Source organism: Myiozetetes cayanensis, unplaced genomic scaffold (genome assembly GCF_022539395.1).
Source record: "Myiozetetes cayanensis isolate MyiCay16 unplaced genomic scaffold, myiCay2020 scf2-11, whole genome shotgun sequence".
Lineage (NCBI taxonomy): Eukaryota > Metazoa > Chordata > Aves > Passeriformes > Tyrannidae > Myiozetetes > Myiozetetes cayanensis.
The window spans coordinates 84362067-84383761 of record NW_026087411.1 but is presented as its reverse complement, the minus strand read 5'-3'; the positions used below and the strand labels follow the sequence as shown (position 1 = coordinate 84383761).

Here is a 21695-nt window from a genome sequence, read left to right as displayed (position 1 = left end):
GGTAAACAGTGTTTTAGATCATAGGATCATTGGAAAAACTTTTGTCACTGTAGACCTAATCTGAGGCTTCTAGAACTCCTTGAAAAGAGTTCTGGAAGTACCAGTGCAGTTAGATTCCAGCTATTGCCTATTTGAAAGAATTTTCTATGAGCCCCGTGTTTTCCACGTAATCAGATGCACTCCTTGTATTTTTAACAGTTTGGTCAATTACTGAGCCAAAGATTGCTCCAGCAAAGGTACTCCTGAGTGCTCAAAGTGTGGAATTGTGAATGTTTATAAAGAGCTTGTTCTAGCCAGACAGCGGTCATACTGTAGGTGGATGTGATCAGTGTTTGTTTCGTGTGACTGTGCATACTTTAGCTCTAAAAAGCTTTTAAGAGGAGTGGGAAAAGTCCTGTTGCATGAAGGAATTGATTTTTTCCAGTGTACCAGGATGAGAGTTGGTCCATTGTGCAAAAAAAAAGCGTCACTTTTTACAGGTAAGACCACCCAAAGGCTATCAACAGGTTTAAATTCTTTCTCTCCTATGGAAACTTTAACACTTACAACCAGACATCAGTAGGGAGGCTGTTTGTCCTGCTGCACGAAAAATGTCACCATACACCTCATGATTTATCCAAACGCTCAAAACTCCTAGGAAACGGACTCTCAAAGGTTCAGAGTTCCTAAGAAAAGCAAATTCAGTCTTAATTATAGCCAAATAATCTAAAAAAATACTTCCTTGGTATTGTTAATGGCTGTAAATATCACTGTATAATTTAAATCAGTGCTGCTTTTTACTTTTTCCCTAGATTAAAATCTCTTGGAACAAAGATAAGGTCAAGCCATCTGAGAAAGTCTCCCTTAAAATCAGTACAACAGAACCAGGATCAGTAATTGGACTTGCAGTTGTTGATAAAAGCACAAAGCTTCTAGGAGAAAGCAGTGACATAACAGAAGATTCTGTAAGTACATAGGGAATTAAAGGTTTTCATTATTGTGTGTATGAAAAATATCTGCTTTTAGAAATAGTACAGATTATATGCCAAACAATGTTCTTTTGGCAGGATTTTAAGTATGTAATCTTGCAAATATTTTTTTACTTCTACAAGAAACTTGAGCAGAAAAGACTGTAAGGTGTACATGGTTATAGGTACAGCATTTTGAATACCACAATATTTTATTGTTCTTCCATTTGATAACCTGCTCAGTTAAGTCTTGGCAGTTTCTTTCAGGAAAGACAAAGATTTCAGGGAAAAATCCTAATGACTTGTGCTTTGTGCGCTTCAAAAGTAGTGATATAAAATAAAGAATTTTATTCTTTGAAGAGCAGAATAAATTATTCACATTTTTGAATTCACTTTACTTGCTCTAATGCATAACCATTGCAGCCTAATTCTCTTCATCCTGTCACAGATTGTTTTCTCTTTGATACGAGAGCTAAGTAAGCTTGTGGCACAGCTCCTATGAATTAGCATCTATATCTGAAAGTTTTGAAAAATGTGAGTTTGCATTCACTCTGAATGATTTGTTTGTTTGTTTATTTGTTTTAGGTCCTCCATGAGCTCAATTTATACAGCACAGTGCAATATTTTCCCCTGGTCAGAGGTTCTTTTGGTGTATTTCAGGTACTTATTTATTTATTTATTTATTTATTTACCTTATAAGCTGGCTTTTTTTAACTGCTTAGTGATTTGAGCATCACTTGCTAGAAGGAAGTGCACTTTTTGAAGTTTGGAACTATAGACAGTGTACTGTTTCCATGACTTATACGGGTTTTGAATTGTGAAATTTATCAATATGTAAATATGCTGAATGCAAATAAATATGTTTATACTTCCATAAATACAGATTGCTTTATGCTTGACAGAGTCTTCCCTTTAAAAAGTTTTCAGTCATTCAGATTCATATGATCTCTGTTTTTTTGGTTCCTGTATATTACTTGCTTTAGTTCTATGCTTGCTTTGTGACTTTATTTACGTAGAAGGAAAGAGAAGGAAAAGAAAATAGATAAGCACTGTTGATGTCCTGAATGTCCTGTATTGAGATATACTGTATAAATTTTATCCAGAAATGCAGCCTTTGGGTATCAACTGATGCAATTCTTGAGGAAGATAAGGAACATTTTCTTTGTAAGTAATAAAATAAATGTAGTCAAATATAATTTACTGAGTGGGAAGGAGGTACATGGGTTAGGGCTCCTATTACATTTTACTGTACTTCATACAGGCTACGTCCAGCCTTGCAAATCATTACCATTTCAAAAGTTCAAGACTTACAAATGCATACAGTTAGTATTTAAAAAACTTCCTTTTTGCTGCTGTCCTTAAAGGCTTGAGGGTGAATGGAGTTTTTATTTGCAGTTCCAGTTGATATCTTTTGCAAAAGTAAAGTCAAATTGCACCAGTTTCATAACCTCTCCAGAAGAGCCATGTAGAAATTTAAGTTTGTGTGAAACTTTTTTTATTCTTAAAAAAACAAAAACCAAACAAAACCAAAAAAAAAACCCAAGAAAAAAAATGTCCTCGTGACAGAGCAGTCTTATATATAACAAAGCTATAGATTATACTCTAAACACCATTATAATTTGAATTTTCTTAAATGTATTAATATGATTCTTCTAAATATAGGTATTTGTAGGTAGGACAATTTTTTAAATTTATTTTGTAGATGGTGGAATGATACCCATAGAAGATGGTTTCGGTGATGATATGCCAGTATCTAAAAATGGACCTCCTGATTTCAGCAACCTCTATGTGAGGACACATTTTCCAGAGACTTGGCTTTGGATCGACACTAAAACTAGGTATAAGATTAGAAGCGAATGGAAACTGGTTTGCACGTGCCATTGTTATTTTGTATGTTTTGGTAGCATTCTGCACTGGTGCTGAAAAACATTGCTTAACGATGTATTAGCATTTATATTCTGCTACCACCTAGAGGCCACAAGTGAGATTGGAGACCCAAAAAATGAGGTGTACAACTGCACAGAAGAGGACTATGCCTGACTGAAGGCCTAGGAGTTTCAACAGAAAGTAGATAAAAATCCTGAAGACAAAAGAAACTCTCTTGCTTTTACAGATGGGGAGATAATGAATAGGGAGAGCCAGACTTTTTCTCTACAGTGCATAAGAAGATGGTGATTAGCCTAGAAAGGGAAATCTGTTGCTGTCAGCACCCAATTCTATGAGCAGTTCAAGCTGTCAAATGATGATGAAATCTGACCTGTGTTGTGAAACACAGATCTTTTATTTTTCTACAGCTGAGAAGTTCCGGAAGCAACCATCATCTTGGCTTGTTTTAGGGGATCTGTAAAAACAGATTACGTGTAATGTGATTCAGTGTAATTACCTTCAATTCATGTAATTTAAAATGATTTAAATTTTTTTAAATCGTTTTGCTCCCATCACAGTATTTCTAAATGATTAGAAAAGAAAAACAGATAATGAGCAGCTTTTCCTGCCAGGAATATGGACTTAATTTTTCATGCATTTTAAAAATACATGTCCACTTACTGATGACTGTAAATGGATGGTTTTGAAAGTCTGTTCTCCCCTTCTGCCATCAGATCTGACACAGAAACCACAATGGAAGTTGTTGTACCTGATACCATCACGTCCTGGGTTGCCAGTGCTTTTGTGATGTCTGAAAACAGCGGCCTTGGAGTGACGACTGCTCCGGTGGAGGTACCATAGCGCCAGGCAGTTTGCCTGTGAGGCTGTAACACTGCAGGTTCTTTCTGGAAAATGTGTTTTAGGTCTAACAGCAGTCATCTCCTTATACGAATGAAGAGATTTAGAGGCTGTGTATATTCAAACTGTAAAGAAAACATCATCACTGAAGACATATGTGATACTGTTTCTGCCTTCCCTTCCTGCTCATAAAAATCCACACAGATATTTGAACACTTGTTTCCATTGGAGCAAATGTTTTGTTAGAGTACTTACAGGAGTTTAGCAATTTAAGCTAAATTCAACACTCCTCAGATTAGATCTCTAATCTGAGATTCCCAGTGCAGTACAGGTGCAGTTGTCCTAGGCTCACTCTGCGTTCAACGAAATAACTTGTTTTAAATAGGAATTAATTTTTGGAATCTCATTTAGCTAGTCTTTTATATACCATGAATGATCTTCTGAAAGTAGTTATCTCTCTCCATTCTCCACGTAAGTACCTAAGTTTAGAAAGGTTGAGACTGCAGTACTGGGTCACAGATTTCCATCTTGATGCCTGGACTAGAATATCTTGGAGACAGCCATTCACCCATTTTAAGTTCTCATGCCCTCAAATTCTTGGGGAATGGCAACTTTTGACATCCAAACTGAGATCTAGGTCCGGATTTTGTAGTTGGCTGCTATACCAGACACAGAACATGTGCTTTGAACATCCTGATTTAACTCCACCACAGAATTTGGAGCCAAATATGGTTAAGGCTCCTTTGAGACTGGAATAACGATTCTTGTTTCTTTCACTTGGCTTGGCAGAGATGGGAAAGAAGAATAGTTTTCTGATTCAAACTGTATGGAAATACACACTTAGCCTCTCATCCTCAAATCTGAGAAGGCCAAAAGTAGAACAGATGTTGAGATTATTATTTAGCTATAATCACCCACATGCACTGCTCAGTACTTCACCCTTGCTGGGATGTTTAGATTGAGCTTAGAGTTCCATATGGCTGAAACATGTTAATCAGTACCATACAGAGTGTCAAATAAAAGAAATACAAGGAAAGTGTAATAGGGAAATAAATAGGTGACATCTGCATGCTTAATGTCATTTACTGCTTTGCATCCTGTGCTTTTCTGACTTCTACTACGCAGAATGTTGATAATTTTACTCAGTTGTATTTTATTGTCATATACTGGAATACTGCTGAGTGTAAAACTTTAATTTTAAAGAAAAGTAAAACAAAAAAGACAAAGAAAATAGGTACATAGGGAAAACCTTGACTAGGAACTAATAAAAAAATTTCCATCAGAATTTCCATCAGACTAAAGTCTAATATCTAAAGAAGTTTTTGACACTGAGAGCTTTAGCAAACAACTTTTACTTTAAAAAAACCCACATTGGAATATTTGCTAGCTAGGAAAGAAAAGCTGAGGGGTTTTTGGATCTGAAACTCAAAACACTTGGAAGAATTTCTGAAATGAAAACCAAATGAAAACCATTTTTAGTTGGCATTTCAGTAATAAAGGATCTTATGTCTCAGCCATTCTTACTGTACAGATGTTCATAAACAGTGAAATTTTGATCCCCCTCAACTTGATGAGAGCTTACCACTGACTCTTTAGAGCCAAGACTTCTTCCAAAACCCTCTGTTCACAGATAAAAGTAACTGCTTGCTGCTATATTTCTGTAGTCTTTCTTTTAATTAAGAAAATATGTATTTTTAGAAATATAACTAAAGAACTTGTGCCAAGATTAATATAAAAAAGTAAAAAATCATTCTAAGGTGTTGCTGAATTATAAAATTTGGGAGAGTTAGTTATTTTGTATTCCAATATGCATTTCTTTATTGACATAAAGATAGGGCAGCTGACAGAGTCTTCATTTTTCATTACTTGTGCACTCAAAACAATTCACATTTACCTTAATGGAATCTCAGGACAGATCACAGCTTCCAAACTTGTCAGGTGAGAGACTCTTAGTCCTAATTCAGTTGCCTTTGTTGAGACCTTGCCCTGGCAATGCTGTCAGCAGCTCTCATCTGAATGGTGCCTCTGAGTTCCCACAAAGGTGCTAATGACCAGAAACCTCTTTGCCTTCTGTTTCAGCCCTGCAGTAAATACCTTTAGTCAGCTCTAGACTACAAGTCAACATACTCTATCATCTGAATTTAAAAGTGATCGGAAGACGGGTTATATGGTAATTTTCTTACTAGTATCTGATTGTAGGGGCTCACTGCTGATTTTGTTTTGCAGCTAGAAGCTTTTCAACCTTTTTTCGTTTTCCTGAACCTTCCATACTCCATCATCAGAGGAGAGCAGTTCATTTTGGAAGTGAACATCTTTAATTATTTGAAAGAAGAAGCTGAGGTAAAACAACAGTCTCTTTATCTTTGACTGTTACTAGATACTGCAGGGTTTTCATCAGTGGTGGAGACCCTGTCTTTCTTATGTGAGAATTAGAGTATTTTCTTTAGTGGAGTGATCATAAAGCTGTTTCTCTATACTCAAAACAGGTGGCAGCTTATGAAAGCAGCTTTTCAAAGTTAACACTCTGCATTGCAAATATTACTGTATTTACAGGTTACTGTGATCCTGGATATGAATGATGCTTTTGAAATTATTCTAACATCGAATGAAATAAATGCTACAGAAAATCGACAGTCTATATCTGTGCCAAGTGAAGATGGCAAAACTGTTCAATTCCCAATCAAGCCAAAACAGCTGGGAGAGATTCCCATCAAAGTGACAGCAATATCATCTGCTGCTTCTGATGCTATCATTCAGAAAGTTTTAGTAAAGGTAAACAGTCCGCAGCTTGGCTTGTTCCTGGAGTAAACTGTTTCCTAAAATAGGCAACAGAGTGCAGCAAAAAGGCAAACCAATTTACTTGTCTACCTCTTGCTCTGTGAGATTGGTTTGGTGTCAGATAGCTTTAAGTAGTATGGACACATAGATCTGTTCTACAACACGTATTTAGTCCAGTGCTTCTGAGAGCAAGGTGAAACCTATTTGGGCATCAATGAACGCCTGGTGCTACAGCTAGTTTAATAATCTGTGGAGAGTGGGCCTAGTAACTGTGTTATGGATAAGTACAATCAGTTTTACCATACACTTGGCTTTCGTTCAAAGCCTATTTTATATGAACATTTCTGTATTTTGCTACTGGTGCTGGATTTTTAACCTCCAGACTTTCTGATAAACCAGAAACTGATAAGACTTGCTTACTGTGGATGTTTAAGTCTGAGTCATATTAGGCTCCATTTCAGTGGAAGGTAGTAGACATTTGTACATCTCATCCTAGAATGAATGCTTAAGATCACAGAGTCAGAAAATGGTTGAGGTTGGATGAGAGTAGTCCAACCTTCCTGCTCAGAGCAGGATCAGCTGCAGCAGGATACTCAGAATCCTGTACAGTCAGGTTTTTAATATCCCCAAGAACAGTGCCTTCACAGCCTCTCTGGGCAGCTTATTCTAGTGTTTTAACACTGTCACAGTTTAAAAAGTAGTTTTTTATGTGTAAGAGGAAATCCCTTTATTTTGTGTGTTTTGCCTCCTTTCTACTACTGGGCACCACTAAGAAGAGCCTGGCTCCATCTTCTTTACTCCCTCCCATCAGGTATTGATACACATTGATCAGTTATTGATACACATTGATCAGTTACAATGATCAGTTACAATCAGTTACATACACGTGGATGAGAACCCCTGAACCTTTTCTTCTCCAGACCGAACAGGGGCAGCTGTCTCAGCCTCTCCTTAGACCGCGAAGGGAGCTGTTTTCAGGTGGAGCCATTTACTACCCTTTCTGTTGAAGTTCATTTGTTGTGCAGAAGAGAATAAAAGTCCAGTAAACCATTTATTTTCTCTACTTCAAGGACAATTTTTCTCAAGGCAATTTGCATTCATGAGGAAGTGAAACCTTTATGGACATATACCTAACTTCAGTTTAAGTCTTTCTTGTATGACAGGCTGTAGGACTGTAGAGAACAAGAAAGGTATCACCTCCAGCCTTGCCTGTGCTGGAGCTCACTGGAATCAGAGATGCTCTCACTGACTTTGCAGTAGTATTTTTGTAATTGCTACATGGTCTTGAAATGCAAATAGTGGAGGTGCATCTTTAAGAGAAAAACATCTCTGTGTCAGTTTGGCTGGGCCAGCAGGTCAGGTTCTTGATGTGTTAGCAAGCAGCCCAAAACACCTGACAGTGTTTTAGATCCCTCAGTACAGTAAGCACAGAACATCTGTCCTAAAAGCAATAAACTGATAGAGATTACAATAATCCTGTCTTTATCTTGGTAGGCTGAAGGATTGGAACAGACATATTCTCAGACAGTTCTTTTGGATTTGACTGAGAATAAACAACAATCAGTGTCAAAAGCCTTGGATTTCACTTTTCCTTCTGACGTTGTAAGTGACAGCGAGAGAGTGCAGATCACTGCTGTTGGTAAGAATTACCTTATTCTGTTTCCATCTTTAGGGAATGGCATTAATTTTTATTTAATTGCAGTATTAATAGGTTGAATCATTAATTCAAAGGAAGTTACTATCATGCATTAGACTAAACTTAGGAAGACATTATGGATGGAGTGCTTTATTCCTTTATTTAATTTATGATATTATGGTGGTTTTATGGTATTTTCAGAATTAGAGAGTTGGACTTTAATCAGAGGAGGTCCTGCCAGGTTTGCTAGTATCCTGTTTTAATTCTACTATCTGCAGAATAAAACCTATAACCTGATTGATAATTGTTTCCTGTGACATCTGGGCTTTGATAACTGTGGGTGAATTTGAAATTACTCTGTAGTTGGAAGGGTCTGTAGGGATCTGGGTCAGTGGGCATAAAGTCGGTAAGAAGAGGAATTATGTTTTGTGCCTGATCAGTGGCGTTTAGTAGAAACATTCCTAATATGTCATAGTTTCTCCCAGCATAGATTACACTACCCTTTATGTGTTAGATATGCATTTATTTGCAATAGGCTTTAATTAATTTTGATTAATTTTTATCTTTCAGGTGATTTACTTGGGCCTTCTATCAATGGTTTGTCATCATTGATTAAGATGCCCTATGGCTGCGGTGAACAGAATATGATCAACTTTGCTCCGAATGTTTATGTTTTGCAATACCTGACTAAAACCAGGCAGCTGAGAGAGGATATTAGATCAAAAGCTGTATCATTTATGAGAAAAGGTCTGTATGTGTAAAAGAAAGATGGTAGACTTCTAAGAACTCTTACTAGTAGAAAGACATCTGTGACTCTACATTTAGTGTTTGAACTATTGCTCTTTTGGTGAGATGAGAACTGACAGAAAAGCCCACTTTTTCTTTCTTTTCCTCTTTTTTTTCTGGGCTGACAGAAGTAAGTGGACAGCAAACTATTTTGTTTACAAGGCCATGTTTGCTCACAAACCCCCATGTTTTTATATAATTGCTTTTTTTTTCAGATTTCCTAGATGGTTATAATTTCTCATTTGATAAAACCACATGTGAGTAAACATTTCTGACCTCTGCCTGAGGCACAGAGGTTAAAAACTAGTCATTGAGCAGAGTGAACTGTATTCATCCCATCTGTGTATCTGTCTTCGGTGATACCATCCTGATCCTGACATGTTCTTGTACAACTCGAGGAGTGGTGTTTGCTCTGGTGGCTGGCTTTTGTCCCCCCAGGTTTTAGACTTGCTCAGAAGTGAATTCCGTGCTGGAAATCAAAAGCTGGAGAGGTGTAGTTGGAAATTGTTGTATATTTTAATCAGGACATACTCCAGGGTATCACAAAGTGTGGAGAACATAGTTGCACTGTGCTCCTCTGTGCCTTTTGGATCAGACAGCATCTAACTGTGATGCACCACACTCACCACGTGTCAGTCTCCATGCTGAAAGCCTGGCTCACAGAGAGCAATGAGACCATCCCCTTACAAGCTACACCCCTTACTAAGGCATCGTGATGACAATTTCAATTTTTATTTACTCTGTAAGCATTTTTTGTTTGATTTTTTAAAGTTGTTGACATTTCCCTTGGAAAAGGCAAGCTGAAAATAAATTTTCCTTTCATCAAGATTCCAATTCTCTGTCAAACCAGTTAAATGATTTTTTTTTTAAACCTTTTTTAAATTTTTTAAAAATTCTTCGTACTGCATAGTTTAGTTGAAAAATACATTGGGAAGGAAGAGATTTTGTAAACAGCTATTCTGAAGTTTGTAAGCAATCTATCACTCTTTTAAGCTTTAGGTTTAGTACCATAATTTTCTAAAGTTTTCCAATAGCCGATTTATTAAAGTTACTTCAAACCAAGTCAAAATTATAGGTTTAAATGTCACTGGCATACCAAGTGTTGTGTTCTTAACTTCTTCCTGAGGCTTTGGATTGATGTACATGTTTTTAACACCATAACAGCCAAAACAGCAAGTCTGCTGAAATATTTGTAACCTTGAGATAGAAAGGAAACACAATCTAAAAAATATTCTGTTGTGGGTTTGTTTTGTTTTGTTTTTGTTTATTTGTTTGTTTGGTTGGTTTTTTTTGTTTGGTTTGGTTTGGTTTTGCTTTATTTTAACAATTTATTTCAGTTGTTGCACTGATTTTTTAAAGCGTAATCATAGAGTTGAAATTTATCTTTAGTTTAAGATGTAATTTTTCTAAACTCAGTTTTTCAAAGGATTGTCATGAAATTTAATTTAAAACAGATTTTTTCACATGTCATAATTCAACAAGTGTTTGAAAAAGTGACTTCAGAATCTGTAGTAAATGTAATTAATTTTAAGGCTAAATGCTTGTGAGTGGAAGGGATCATATAGCTAGCAGAGACTGCTATATGATCTTTTAGGAGTTTTATTTACCTAGAGCAAAGGCAAAGCCAGAGAAAAGTTGCCTTTTAAACATATTTCTTTAATTGTGGTAATGATAGGTCCCATCTTTAAATCACTTCTTTTGAAATGAAAAAAATCCTGGTTGGTCTGAAAACTTTTTTATTAGACCCAGAAAAATAATGGGTTTGAGCAGTATTTCCAAGCTGTTTGAAATGTGAGACCCTTTAGTCTTTCACATATTTGTGAAGTCCTTTCCATCCTGATTCAGTCCTCTTTCAGTCTTGCTCGGTGAGCCTCCTACATCTCCTGGGTTCCAGCCAGTCCTCTGGGAGTACTGGTGTACATCTTCGTAATAGGATCCTTCTTTTCCTTGCCTTTCCACTTGTATGTGTTGACATTTGAAGTATCATTTTTCACGTCTGATGGAGTGTCTGTTGGAACGAACGTGGTGGTTCCCAGCCTCCAGGTCTCCCGTTCCAGCGTTTCTGCAGGATTCCCCGTGTTAGATATGCTCATGTTTAGAGACTTTTGCGTGACTGCAATGGGGTTGGCGTTGAGACAAAAGCAAACAGACTGTAGGAGATAGCTGAGTGATCTCTCCGTCCTCCTTCTGGTTCTGATCTTTCTGGTCCTTCCCAATCTTAAATTCTGGGATAAATTTATCCCGTTTGCTCCTCAGCCGTCTTTGTTAAGCAGGCTTAGTTTAGTGCTTTTACACAACCAGGGGGGTAGTGATTATAATACTTATTGCTGGCCAGTTCTGCAAAGAAGCAGAAGACCTTGTTTTCAGACCTTGCAGTTATATATTTCTGAAGAGGAAGCAATTTATTTGTATATATACATGAATTTGGGCTCTGCATAGAACATTATTTTGAGGCTTAAACTTTGACAGTGACTTTTGTTTTCCTTGGTGAGAAATGCCACTCATTCCTTCTCTTTTTCCCCTTCCATTTAAGAGTGCTTTATTAAGTATAATTAATTGAGATGACAGGTGTGTCTCTATGCAAAAGATCCACCAGTTTTAGTCATGCAATTAGCCACTGTAATGCTAAATACATTATAAACCCCCTATATTTAAGTAAAAATTTCAATTGCAAATTCTTCTAAAGAGTCAAAAGCTAAATTTGATACTACTGGGTAATACCATGGTTTAATGGGAAGGTACCCAAGTATACTGGAGCAGTTCAGATTCACATCTTTATATCTCTATATCTCTATCTCTTCTGTTAAAGTGAGACCATGACTAGGATTTCATTGTACACTGGAACTGAGACTGAGGGACCAAACCGTTTGTTCCTTAGTGATTAAGGCTGTGATTCACTCACTGTGTATGTATAGTCAGGATGGTATATAAGTAGGTGATTAATCCTTTATCAGTGAAAGCAAGGAACATTTTACAGGGGAACAGTTGTAGCTGGATGGACTTCACAGGACATATTCATCAATTCATTCATGCAAGACTTACTGATGTTGCCTGAGAGTTTTCTTTCTGTCTGTCTGATTCTGTACTGTGTCTACATCTATCAGGTTTTAGACTAATTAATATACTTTCTTAATTATAATAGCTAAAATAGCAAAGCCAGGGGAAAACACAAAGTGGTGGGGGGAAAGAAGAAAAGATTTCTTGTGAAATGCTATAAATAGATATCATTATTGTTCCGGATACACAAGTGGCAGGCAAAATGTAATGGAAGAAAGGCTTTGGATATCAGAAGCTACAATAAGTAATTTCTCATGTTAATGAACGTTGATTTTGTACTGAAGTCAGCTCTTGAGTTAGGATGGTGCTGATGGTTTTGAGCAACAGGTGAACCCTTGAAGCCCTTTTATAATGCATGTTCAGTAGTCAGGAGAATACTGCACTTGTTCTGGACACTGAAAAATCTTGGGATACATTTTAAATGCTTCCTTCTCGGGATTTCAGGATCTTCAGGTCTTCTGACATTTTTCACTCATTTCAGAATAGCCTTTTCCAGCATACTTTTTCTGATAGCTTGTCATTTGAGCCAGCTGCTGAAAGGGCCTGGTTTTTCAGCTGCATGTGTAGCCTTGCCCTTCCACTTGGAAAATACTTAATTTTTGCTTGTCCTTCCTTTTACTGGAAAGATAGAGCATTTCTGTAGGTGTACAAGTCCAGCTCCCCAGAGTGATGAAGCACTGAACTCTAGCTGCTACTCTGCTCTTCTTTCACTGCTCTGCTCCTGGAACAACTACGTTGGCAGCATGTCTCTCTGCACCACTGTAATGTTTGGGTGGCAGATGAGGAGCAGCAGGAGTTTATGGTTCTGCTTTTGTAGATGGATCCTTCGTGTTGTTGCTGCCCACTTTCTCACTGTCTTTGGTTGCTGCCCACTTTCTCACTATCTTTGGTTCCTGCATATTTGAGAGGGTTTTTTAGGAAATTCAAGCTTAAGTTCTGCCCTTCTCAGCCTTAGAAAGGGCTTTGCTTCACATCAGCAGTTTGTGCTGGAAACCGCATGAATATTCAATACCAGTCTCTACTTTTCCACTTCAGGCTACCAAAGAGAGCTGCTTTTCCAGAGGGATGATGGCTCTTTTAGTGCCTTTGGAAATGAAGATCCCTCTGGGAGCACATGGTAAGTAGTTCTGTCAGAATCATTGTGGAATTTTAGTATTTTAGATATTTTCCCCGTGTCTCAAAATTTTTTGTGAAGCTGGTAAAAATTTCCAGCTGTATTAGCCTTCTGCCTGGTTCTCATTAGGTGTTTAGGCCAACTCTAAGGTCTTCCTTGCTGGGTAGCATACTGGCAAAGCCATTATTAGTGTAAGGCTTTTTAATTTTGCAAAAAAAAGACTGATGAATTATTTTAACCAGGGGAATAGTTTTGTCTGATAGTTTTTCTGTTGTTTTCCTGAAAGGAATGAAGAATAACAATTAAATTACTTATTCTTGCAGTTGGCAGGAACCGTTTAGGGCTATGTGATCATCACTGCTTCAGATAGATTTTCAGTTATCTCCATACAGGAGGCTGAAGACTGACTGAGACATTTCCTACCGGGTGAATTGAGTTAGTAGTGATAAAAATTTGTCCTACTTACCACTCTCACACTTCCTTTTATTGAGACTGTAAAAACAGCTGAAAAAGTCTTTTCAATGCTGAGTTTCGCTCCAAGAAGCATGGAGAGCATGTGGTATGGATGGACTGGAAAATGAAGATAATTCATCTGTACTGGCAACTCTAGTGCTTAAGCAGTGAATCCACATTTCACTGGTTACGTGAATCCACATTTGGAAAGAAAGGACTTGAAGGATAACTTGGAATTATTAAAATATAACAAAAAAGGTTGTTTCAAGGCTATCATTGCAGGGATAATGGTGGTAATTAACATCACACTCATAACTGCATTACCTCGTAAATTATAATATTTGCCTAACAGCAGAAGGCAGGAGAGCAACAGTTGAATAAAGATATACATGTGCTGGCAGACTTGGATTTTTGACACATAGCAGCTGCAGAAGAGGTGATCTTCAGGAACAAGGCCATATCTTCATTTTTGGTGGATTAAGCTTAGTCTACTTGCTTATCTTGGTGAGGCATATATTTTCCTCTGTTTGGCAGGTGTGTGTAGAACACCTTATGCTTTACAGTATTCTTACATCACCTTAAACTCTAAGAAAGCTGTAATACATGGCTAATTTTGTCATATTTGGTTAACCTTTTCCCCAAGGTTATCAGCTTTTGTATTAAGATGTTTCCTTCAAGCTCGTCCGTTCATAGATATTGATGAAGATGTGCTCATGGATACAGCTAAATGGATTGTCCGTCATCAGAAGTTAAATGGAGAGTTTCATGAACCTGGGAAAGTGTTACACAGTGATCTTCAAGGAGGCACCAACAATCCGATTACTCTCACAGCTTACATCATGTCGTCCCTCCTAGTGTTCCCAGATAAACAGGTATTGGAATTCATAAATATAATTCATAATTACAGGAACACTTACTTTAAATTGTTGTTGTACCTAGCAAACACTTGATAGTTTAAAGACATAGAGGGGTATGCAAACAGAGACAAAATGTAACCTTACATTGTTAAAAATCCCTTACCTACCCAAAGCAGTGCAAACTTGTACTGTTAAGCCCCTCAGTTTTATGTGCCTTTGCAAAATCTAAAGGCAGTTATCAAGGCTTTTGGCAAGAATATTGCCATGGCTTTAGTCCAAGAACTTGCAAAGATATTTATGGAGTAAACTAGCCTTAGAGGTGTTAACTCATTTCAGTTGATTTCACTGAAATTACTCATGTTCATAAAAGATGGTGCCAGATCAAAAGGCTTGCCTTTGAGGTTTGTGTCTGTGACTGTGAAAGACATTTTTCTTTATTTCTGGGTGTTTGTTTGGTGCTAGTAATTTTTCTGTTTCTGTAAAAATTTTTTTTTTTACACTTAAGTATTTCAATATATATTTTATTCACTGTACATTCTTCAATATGATCTTCATTTCCAGCACGCTTATGCCATCAAGACTGCTACAAACTTTCTAGAAGATAAATTAGGAGAAGGTATTTCAGAAAATTACACTTTGGCACTTGTGACGTATGCATTGTCCTTGGCAAAAAGTACAAAAGCGAAGGAAGCACTGAATATGCTGAACGACAGAGCAGAACATCAAGGTATCACACAACTGTTACACAGTTGTATAGATGGCTTTTGTCAAATTTAAAAATGCCTATCATATATCGACAGCAGCCTATAGAATTCAATCTCTTTAGAGTTTGATATAGAGAATAAACTTAGAAGTTCCAAGACAGCTGTAATGAAAAGTGTCCATAAATGAATGACAACTCACAACAAAGCTTTCAGTCTGAGTTACTGTGTTCCTGATAGGAGAACCAAGATGCTGTTGAAGAGCAAGACTTGTCAGTTTTCCCATGTTATTATGCACGCTTGTAAGATCACCCAGTTAAAGAGATATAGTTTGCTGAAGTTAACTATTTCAAAGTGGTTTGGAGAAATCAGGAGGGTATTGGGGGACAATTAGAGAATCGGTATTGAAATAGAGGTAAAGTATTGAACTTTCTGTAAGGCAGTACAGAGGTCTGTTGCATTTTCTCTGGGCACCCACCATCTCATTCTGTTTGACCTCTTTCAAGTTTAGCACAGCTGAATTGATTTTCATAGTTTTGGGGAAGAATAGACTATATTGAGTATAAGAAATGGAAGTTTGTGGCTCGGAGTAGTAATAACTCGTCTTGAAAAATCCAAAGGAATTAATGTTGTAGCCTGGTAATGGGGACTCTTGAGTGTCCCTCTGTGTTTACTGAGTTAGACCTTTTGGACAGTCACTTTTGGTAAGGGAAAAAGTCACTTTTTTGGGAAGGCTTCACTCAGGAATGAGTCTAGTGAGCAGCTCTGCTGCCTGAGGTGCCTTCTCTGGTGTTGAAGAGAAAGGAGCACTTGAACAGCAAGATGGCTTTTTCATTAGGGCTCCTTTATGTGAATACTTTAGGCTGACAATGAAAGGATCAATCTAAAGTTCACTGAAATCAATGGGAGTGACTATTTGCACTCCAGCTTTTTCTGTATATAGATTCAGGCACTACTGAGGAAGTGTTTAAGTCAGTCCTTTATGGGACACACGCCTAAACACTGACACCATTTCATACAACCTTGCTAGATCCCATATGTAAGCATTACTGAAGAGGTCTGCCCTAAGTCTTTTGCAGAAATCCTAGGACTTCATTCTGTGAATCTGAGGTTATTATTGGTTCTTTTTGCAGGTGAATTTCATTTCTGGATAACCCCTGCTTCTGAAATTTCTGACTCATGGCAGCCACGGTCCATCGATATTGAACTTGCAGCATATGCTCTGCTCTCTCACTTCCATCAGGACAGATTAGCAGAGGGGATCCCTATTATGAAATGGTTAAGTCACCAAAGAAATCACCTTGGGGGATTTTCATCAACTCAGGTAACATCTTACCATAAGGGGCTTTGTTATACTTTTCTAAATAAGCAATGCATATTAAAAGAAAAAAAAAAAAAGAAGAAAAGGAAAAAAAGGACAATTTTTTACATAATAATTACTGAGTTTTGTTTTGATGTGATAGCCATGGTTATGTACAAGCTTGCATTCTTGGTGATCTTGGTATCTTAAACCTGGACTGCCAGTCTTAGTACTTTTGTCAAGTCTAATAAAAAAGAGAATCAGAGGGAGACCCTGTTTATATAAAATATTAATAACAAAAACATCTTAAATTAAGAAGCAGTGATACTCATAGAAAAGTATTCAAACATATTTTCCAAATAATATGATAGATATCCGTGCTTACTTTCTTTCCAAGGAGAGAGACCTCTTTCTATTCTTTCCATGTGTAGGTCCTCAAACTCCTGGAACTAAGCCTTTAACTAAGTAAAGTCAAGGGGAGTAGTAAAGGGGAGTAGGTTTTAGAGAAACAGCCTAGCCTAGTGCCTCTGTTGGCAGTTGGTCTTAACTTAATAGAACTTTGAGTACTTTGAGTACTTTGTCCTCATTATTGTGCAGATTTTTGATGGGCCATGAAATTTGGAAGATCTTCATTATCTCCAGGAGGTTTCCATGTTATTGAAGCCACATCTTGTAAGCGGTGCTGGCGTCCAAAAGAATTAGATAGTACTTTGGATTGCATTAGTTTAAACTAGCTTTTAAATTAGCTACAAATGCTGGTCACAGTGAGATGTCACATTTCATCACTCTGCTTGGTACCAAGCTGTACAGGCTATCCATTATTTTCAAAAGTTTGTTGGTATTAATCTGAGAAAAATGAGTTCTACTAAGTAAAATGCAATTTAAGAACTCGCCTGGTTCCCTTGAGGTATTAAGATTTTCCTAATGTGTTAATTCTTGCTTATTATTTAAAGAGGTTGTTTGAAGCACTAAATTGGTTGAAAAAGCTTTGCTCTCTTCTCTGGAAACTTTCTTTTTACTGGAAAGTTTGAAAATTCAGCAATGTACCATTTAACCCTCGAGGCTGAAATTAAGAATTTAATTTAATCCTTTTGTTCTTCCACAGTCTAAACTGTTTTGATTTAAAAATTACTCTAGTGTCTCAATAGATACTTTTTCAAATTTGTAGAAATGACTCCATAGTTTTTTGTAATCTTCTAAGATTACTTTCAAAGATAATTTTTGGAGTGTTTCCTTCCATGAATTTATTACATTAGAAACTTAATATATTTTTAAACAATAAGGAGGAAAGTAATCAGTTGCATGTATGATGCTTTGCAACTTAGAATGTGATAATGCACTCGAATTTGTATATGTGATATATCTTAGTATGAATTTGCAGTCAATATATTTTACTTTAAGTTACCTTGAATGTTTGGGCATAAATGTACACATTTCATATATGTAGAGGAATACAATTAATACAAAAAATAGCACATACATGAATTTAGATTTAAATGGCAGGGAGAAGTAACAAATTCTGCAAAGCCTGTGTTGCTGGGCAAGAGGGGCTTCTAAGTCTGACTTGAAACCACATTCCCTAACTTTCCAGTTTGTGTATTGCCATGCTGAGCTGGGCACCTTATGCTTCAGCTGTGAATGTTGCATGGTGAAGAGCCTTGGGTGTGTCTTCTGCTTTAGAGCAGCCAAGGAGAATGTTTATCTCCTCTGTAGGTGATTCGTAGCCCTCCTGATTTCCAACTGCATTTCTGAGACTCATTTGAGTCTAGGATGTGGAAGAGCTCTAAAGTCACCTTCAGCAATGGCAAATAGCATTTCTAGATATCTTGAACTCTCTCTGAATTTACTGCAAGAAATAGAAATGCAAACATTTTAATTGTAAAGACTTGGAAAAAGTGCTTCCAGGTATTTCTTGGTTTCCAAAACTTGGGTAAAGGCAGGCATATTTCTGCTTTTGAATGATTAAAAACATATTCTCTAACAAGATCCTATAGCTTCCTAGATCTATAATATAGATCAGAGATATATTCCTATTTGTCTTTTTGTTCACTCTTGGTGTGGTGTGTAATTCTGACTGTTGTGTCTACAGGCTTGTCAAGTCTTCCAGATACCTTGCACAACAGGAAAACTTTCTTAGCTGGCTCATTTTTCATGCATATCAGAGCAGCTAACTTCTCATCCTGTTTTGCCATCTCTCTTCTGTGCTGGGATCTTCATGCCACAGGAATCCCAACAGAGATGTGGAGATGGCTGTGTGAAGACTCCAGCATAATCAGCAAAAGGGTTGATGCAGGGACCATGAGCTCCCCAAGGAGTGGCCTTTATGCTGCACAGGCTTCTTCTATTTAATACTGAAGGATTTGTTTCTCTCAACAGGACACAGTGGTGGCTCTGCAAGCCTTGAGTCTATTTGCTGCTCTCACTACTGCAGGCAAAACAGAAATGGATATAACAGTGACAGGACCTTCTTTGGAAATGCCAGAAACATTTTCAATTGATACTCGAAACCGTTTTCTGCTTCAGACCAAGGAGGTACTGTAGAAAGTGAGGAATGCTTTCGTAAAGTCTGCTGACTGAAAGTACTTTGAAAATACTGGTTTACTCATCTTTCTTTCAGATTGCCCCTGCACAATCCATGGCAATTACAGTGTCAGCAGAAGGAATGGGATTTGCTGTCTTTCAGGTATGCAGTGCAGTTATTCTTGCTAAAGATATGCTCTCTTTAAGGAAAGTATAGTTTGGAAGCTTTATAAAACATGTTAGTAGGAACAGTCTCCTGAAATATCTTAAATCAGTAGCAAAGCACTTTACTAATAGAGGAATTCTGTGAACCAAATATTGTGAATGGACTTATTCCTTCAGTTTCTGACTCATGGCCTGACCTTTTAAGTACTGCTTGCTGACTGACAATTGTGGGGCACTTCCATGGGCCAAGACCATTAAAACATCTTTACTTATGTTTAAACAAATTAAACTGGAATCAGTGCATACTGTATTTAGAACTAACAAACCATAAATAGCCTTTTCAGCTGCTTACTCTTCCCTCATATCAGAGATTAGGTTTTTAAGAAATTCCCCCTCTAAGATTTTCCTGTATTTATGTGAAATACCATATCAGAAGAACACAGTATTGTATCCATCTTGATCTGGTGACTAGTGGGTCTCATTTCCCTGCTGCCCTGTCCATGATAATGGGTTAGAACCACACAGGTAAAAGAGAAAACCTTTGAAAAGCTACAAATAATGTAAAAATATTAGTCTCTGAGCATGAGAGGCTCATTTTATTGGAAGTATATAAACTCATAGTTGCGACTGTATTGCAAAACCAGACAGAATTCCTACTAGACTCCTTCTAGTCATACTTGGGAAAACTGAACTAAGACTGCCTTTAATCTTGTCAAAGTTTTATGCCAGGTCAGATTCCATCTCAAGTTGCTTCCAACCTGATCTTCACTTTAGTGTTCTTATGCATCTGGGAAACAAAAAAATCTGGTCATGGTTGGTAAATATGCTTTGAGATAAAAGATCTTTTCAAAGAAATCTTCACAGCTGCCTATCATCAATGAACAGCAGGTGGAGATACACCTCATTCATTCACCACCAGTCTGCAAAACCCACAGGGCTGTAAATCATGACCTATGTTTATTAATTCCCAGAAGTACAAACAAAGTTTACAGCAAAGTTCAAAAGTTTCAGAGGATAATTTAGACTCAGGCTTGCAGGCCAAGGTAGGACTGAACATCTCAGCAGGACTGCATTCACATGTCTGTGGTTTCAGAGTGTGTGTGTGTGTATGGAATGTAACAAAGGGAGGCTCCAGAACAGTTAAGAGTACTTAATCTTAAATCATTATTGAGAAATGCTCCCTGATATTAAGTGAACTAATTTGTCAGACGAGCTGACCAAAAACTTTTCAGCAAATTGTTTCTTGCTGGAAGACACTGATTTGTTGAAATTAATACCTTTTATGGAAACACATTGGTTCCAATTATGTTATTGCCAGCAGGAAAATTTAAAATTCAAACCAGCATGCCTGGTGAAGATTGAACATAAGTCTTCCACTTTGAATAGCCAGTAGCTGACTGTGGTGGGAGGACTCCCTGGGCGTGTATAGCACCATGGTTTAAGTTCCTGGATTGTTACATGGACATGGACATGTGCTCCCGAATAACTGGTGTTCAGGAACCAAGGCCCAGATTATCTTCTGAATTTAGGTCACTGTGCTGTTGCCTCTTTTCCTCAAGCTTTGAGTCAGAGATGCTGTGACTTGATTAAAAATACTGTTCTTAACACTCTGGAGTAGCTCCTCCAAATCCTTGTCTTTGCTGAGATCAGTTCTTTCCTTCTGCTTCCTTTAGCATGTCAGTATTCTAAAAGAAAGAGCATTGAAGCCATTGAATGAGATTTCTCTTTTTCCCAGACACAAGCTAGATGTGGGTTGAATTTAATAAATCAGATAGCATATGACATTGCAATCACATTTCTTCAGCTGGGTTTCATTGTCTTAGGGCTGCCAGAGTACAGTGGTAACCATCACTGTTCTGGGATTTTACTTTCTAGCCAAATGTAGCATGTCAAAACAGCAAAACACAAGGCTAAATCCATTAATAGAAATGTCTGCTTTCCCAACAGAATGTATTCTTGTTTTTTTTTGAAATCTCACTGTCTGTGTGTGCAAGCTGGTAGTGCATTCACTCTTGACCCTGCAGGATCTCATTAATGTATTTATTTTTGGTACTGTAATTGCGAAAGCAGACATTTTCTTTTAGCTTTGTGGTCCTGCTGTCAACAAAGTTTCCTAGCTCATCTCTTCATTATGTGGGCATATACCATGGATGACCTAAGACACAAGAGGGGAGAGAGGATAAGTTAGGTTATATGGAGTCTGTAGGTGGCCTGCTGAAAGTCTTGAAAGAAACACCTCTCTGCTCTCTGGAACCACTGTGAACTGGTACTTGACACAAGCCTCAAAAAATTGGCGTGGCCCATGCCTTCTGGAAGGAAAGAGAATGCCACTGAAATCCAGGACTAGCAACAAGGGGAGAGTGGGCAGGCTCACTGAGGATGGGTATGGGCAAAGCGGATCGGTGAACAAGATCTCCTCAGTCTCTCCTGATCACATATAGAGAGGGAGTGAAGAAAAAACTTGAGAATCCCCTGTTACTCATTTCTGAAAAGCACTGACCATTTTTTCCACTCAGAATATTTTTACTAGTCTTAGGCAAGGGGCTGGATGTTGTTTAGTGTGATGGTACTGAAAAAGGTACACGATTTCTCCATTACAGTTTGAATGGATATTAAGGACTCAAAAAGGGACAGAAGAATATTGGAGATGATTTCAT

General features: G+C 37.5%; 1 protein-coding gene across 2 annotated transcripts in view; it reads left to right on the top strand.

Annotated features, from left to right (window-relative positions):
- CD109 (CD109 molecule) overlaps positions 1-21695 on the top strand; it is a 73199-nt gene that overhangs the window by 39956 nt on the left and 11548 nt on the right. For both annotated transcript variants that reach the window (XM_050316059.1, XM_050316058.1), the window contains 15 exons: positions 792-944; positions 1533-1607; positions 2051-2111; positions 2650-2785; positions 3548-3665; positions 5898-6011; positions 6225-6443; positions 7944-8088; positions 8656-8832; positions 12964-13045; positions 14139-14367; positions 14914-15079; positions 16187-16377; positions 18730-18885; positions 18971-19036. In XM_050316059.1, the coding sequence (XP_050172016.1) occupies positions 792-944; positions 1533-1607; positions 2051-2111; positions 2650-2785; positions 3548-3665; positions 5898-6011; positions 6225-6443; positions 7944-8088; positions 8656-8832; positions 12964-13045; positions 14139-14367; positions 14914-15079; positions 16187-16377; positions 18730-18885; positions 18971-19036 (2088 nt within the window). The remainder of the gene's footprint in view (positions 1-791; positions 945-1532; positions 1608-2050; positions 2112-2649; positions 2786-3547; positions 3666-5897; positions 6012-6224; positions 6444-7943; positions 8089-8655; positions 8833-12963; positions 13046-14138; positions 14368-14913; positions 15080-16186; positions 16378-18729; positions 18886-18970; positions 19037-21695) is intronic.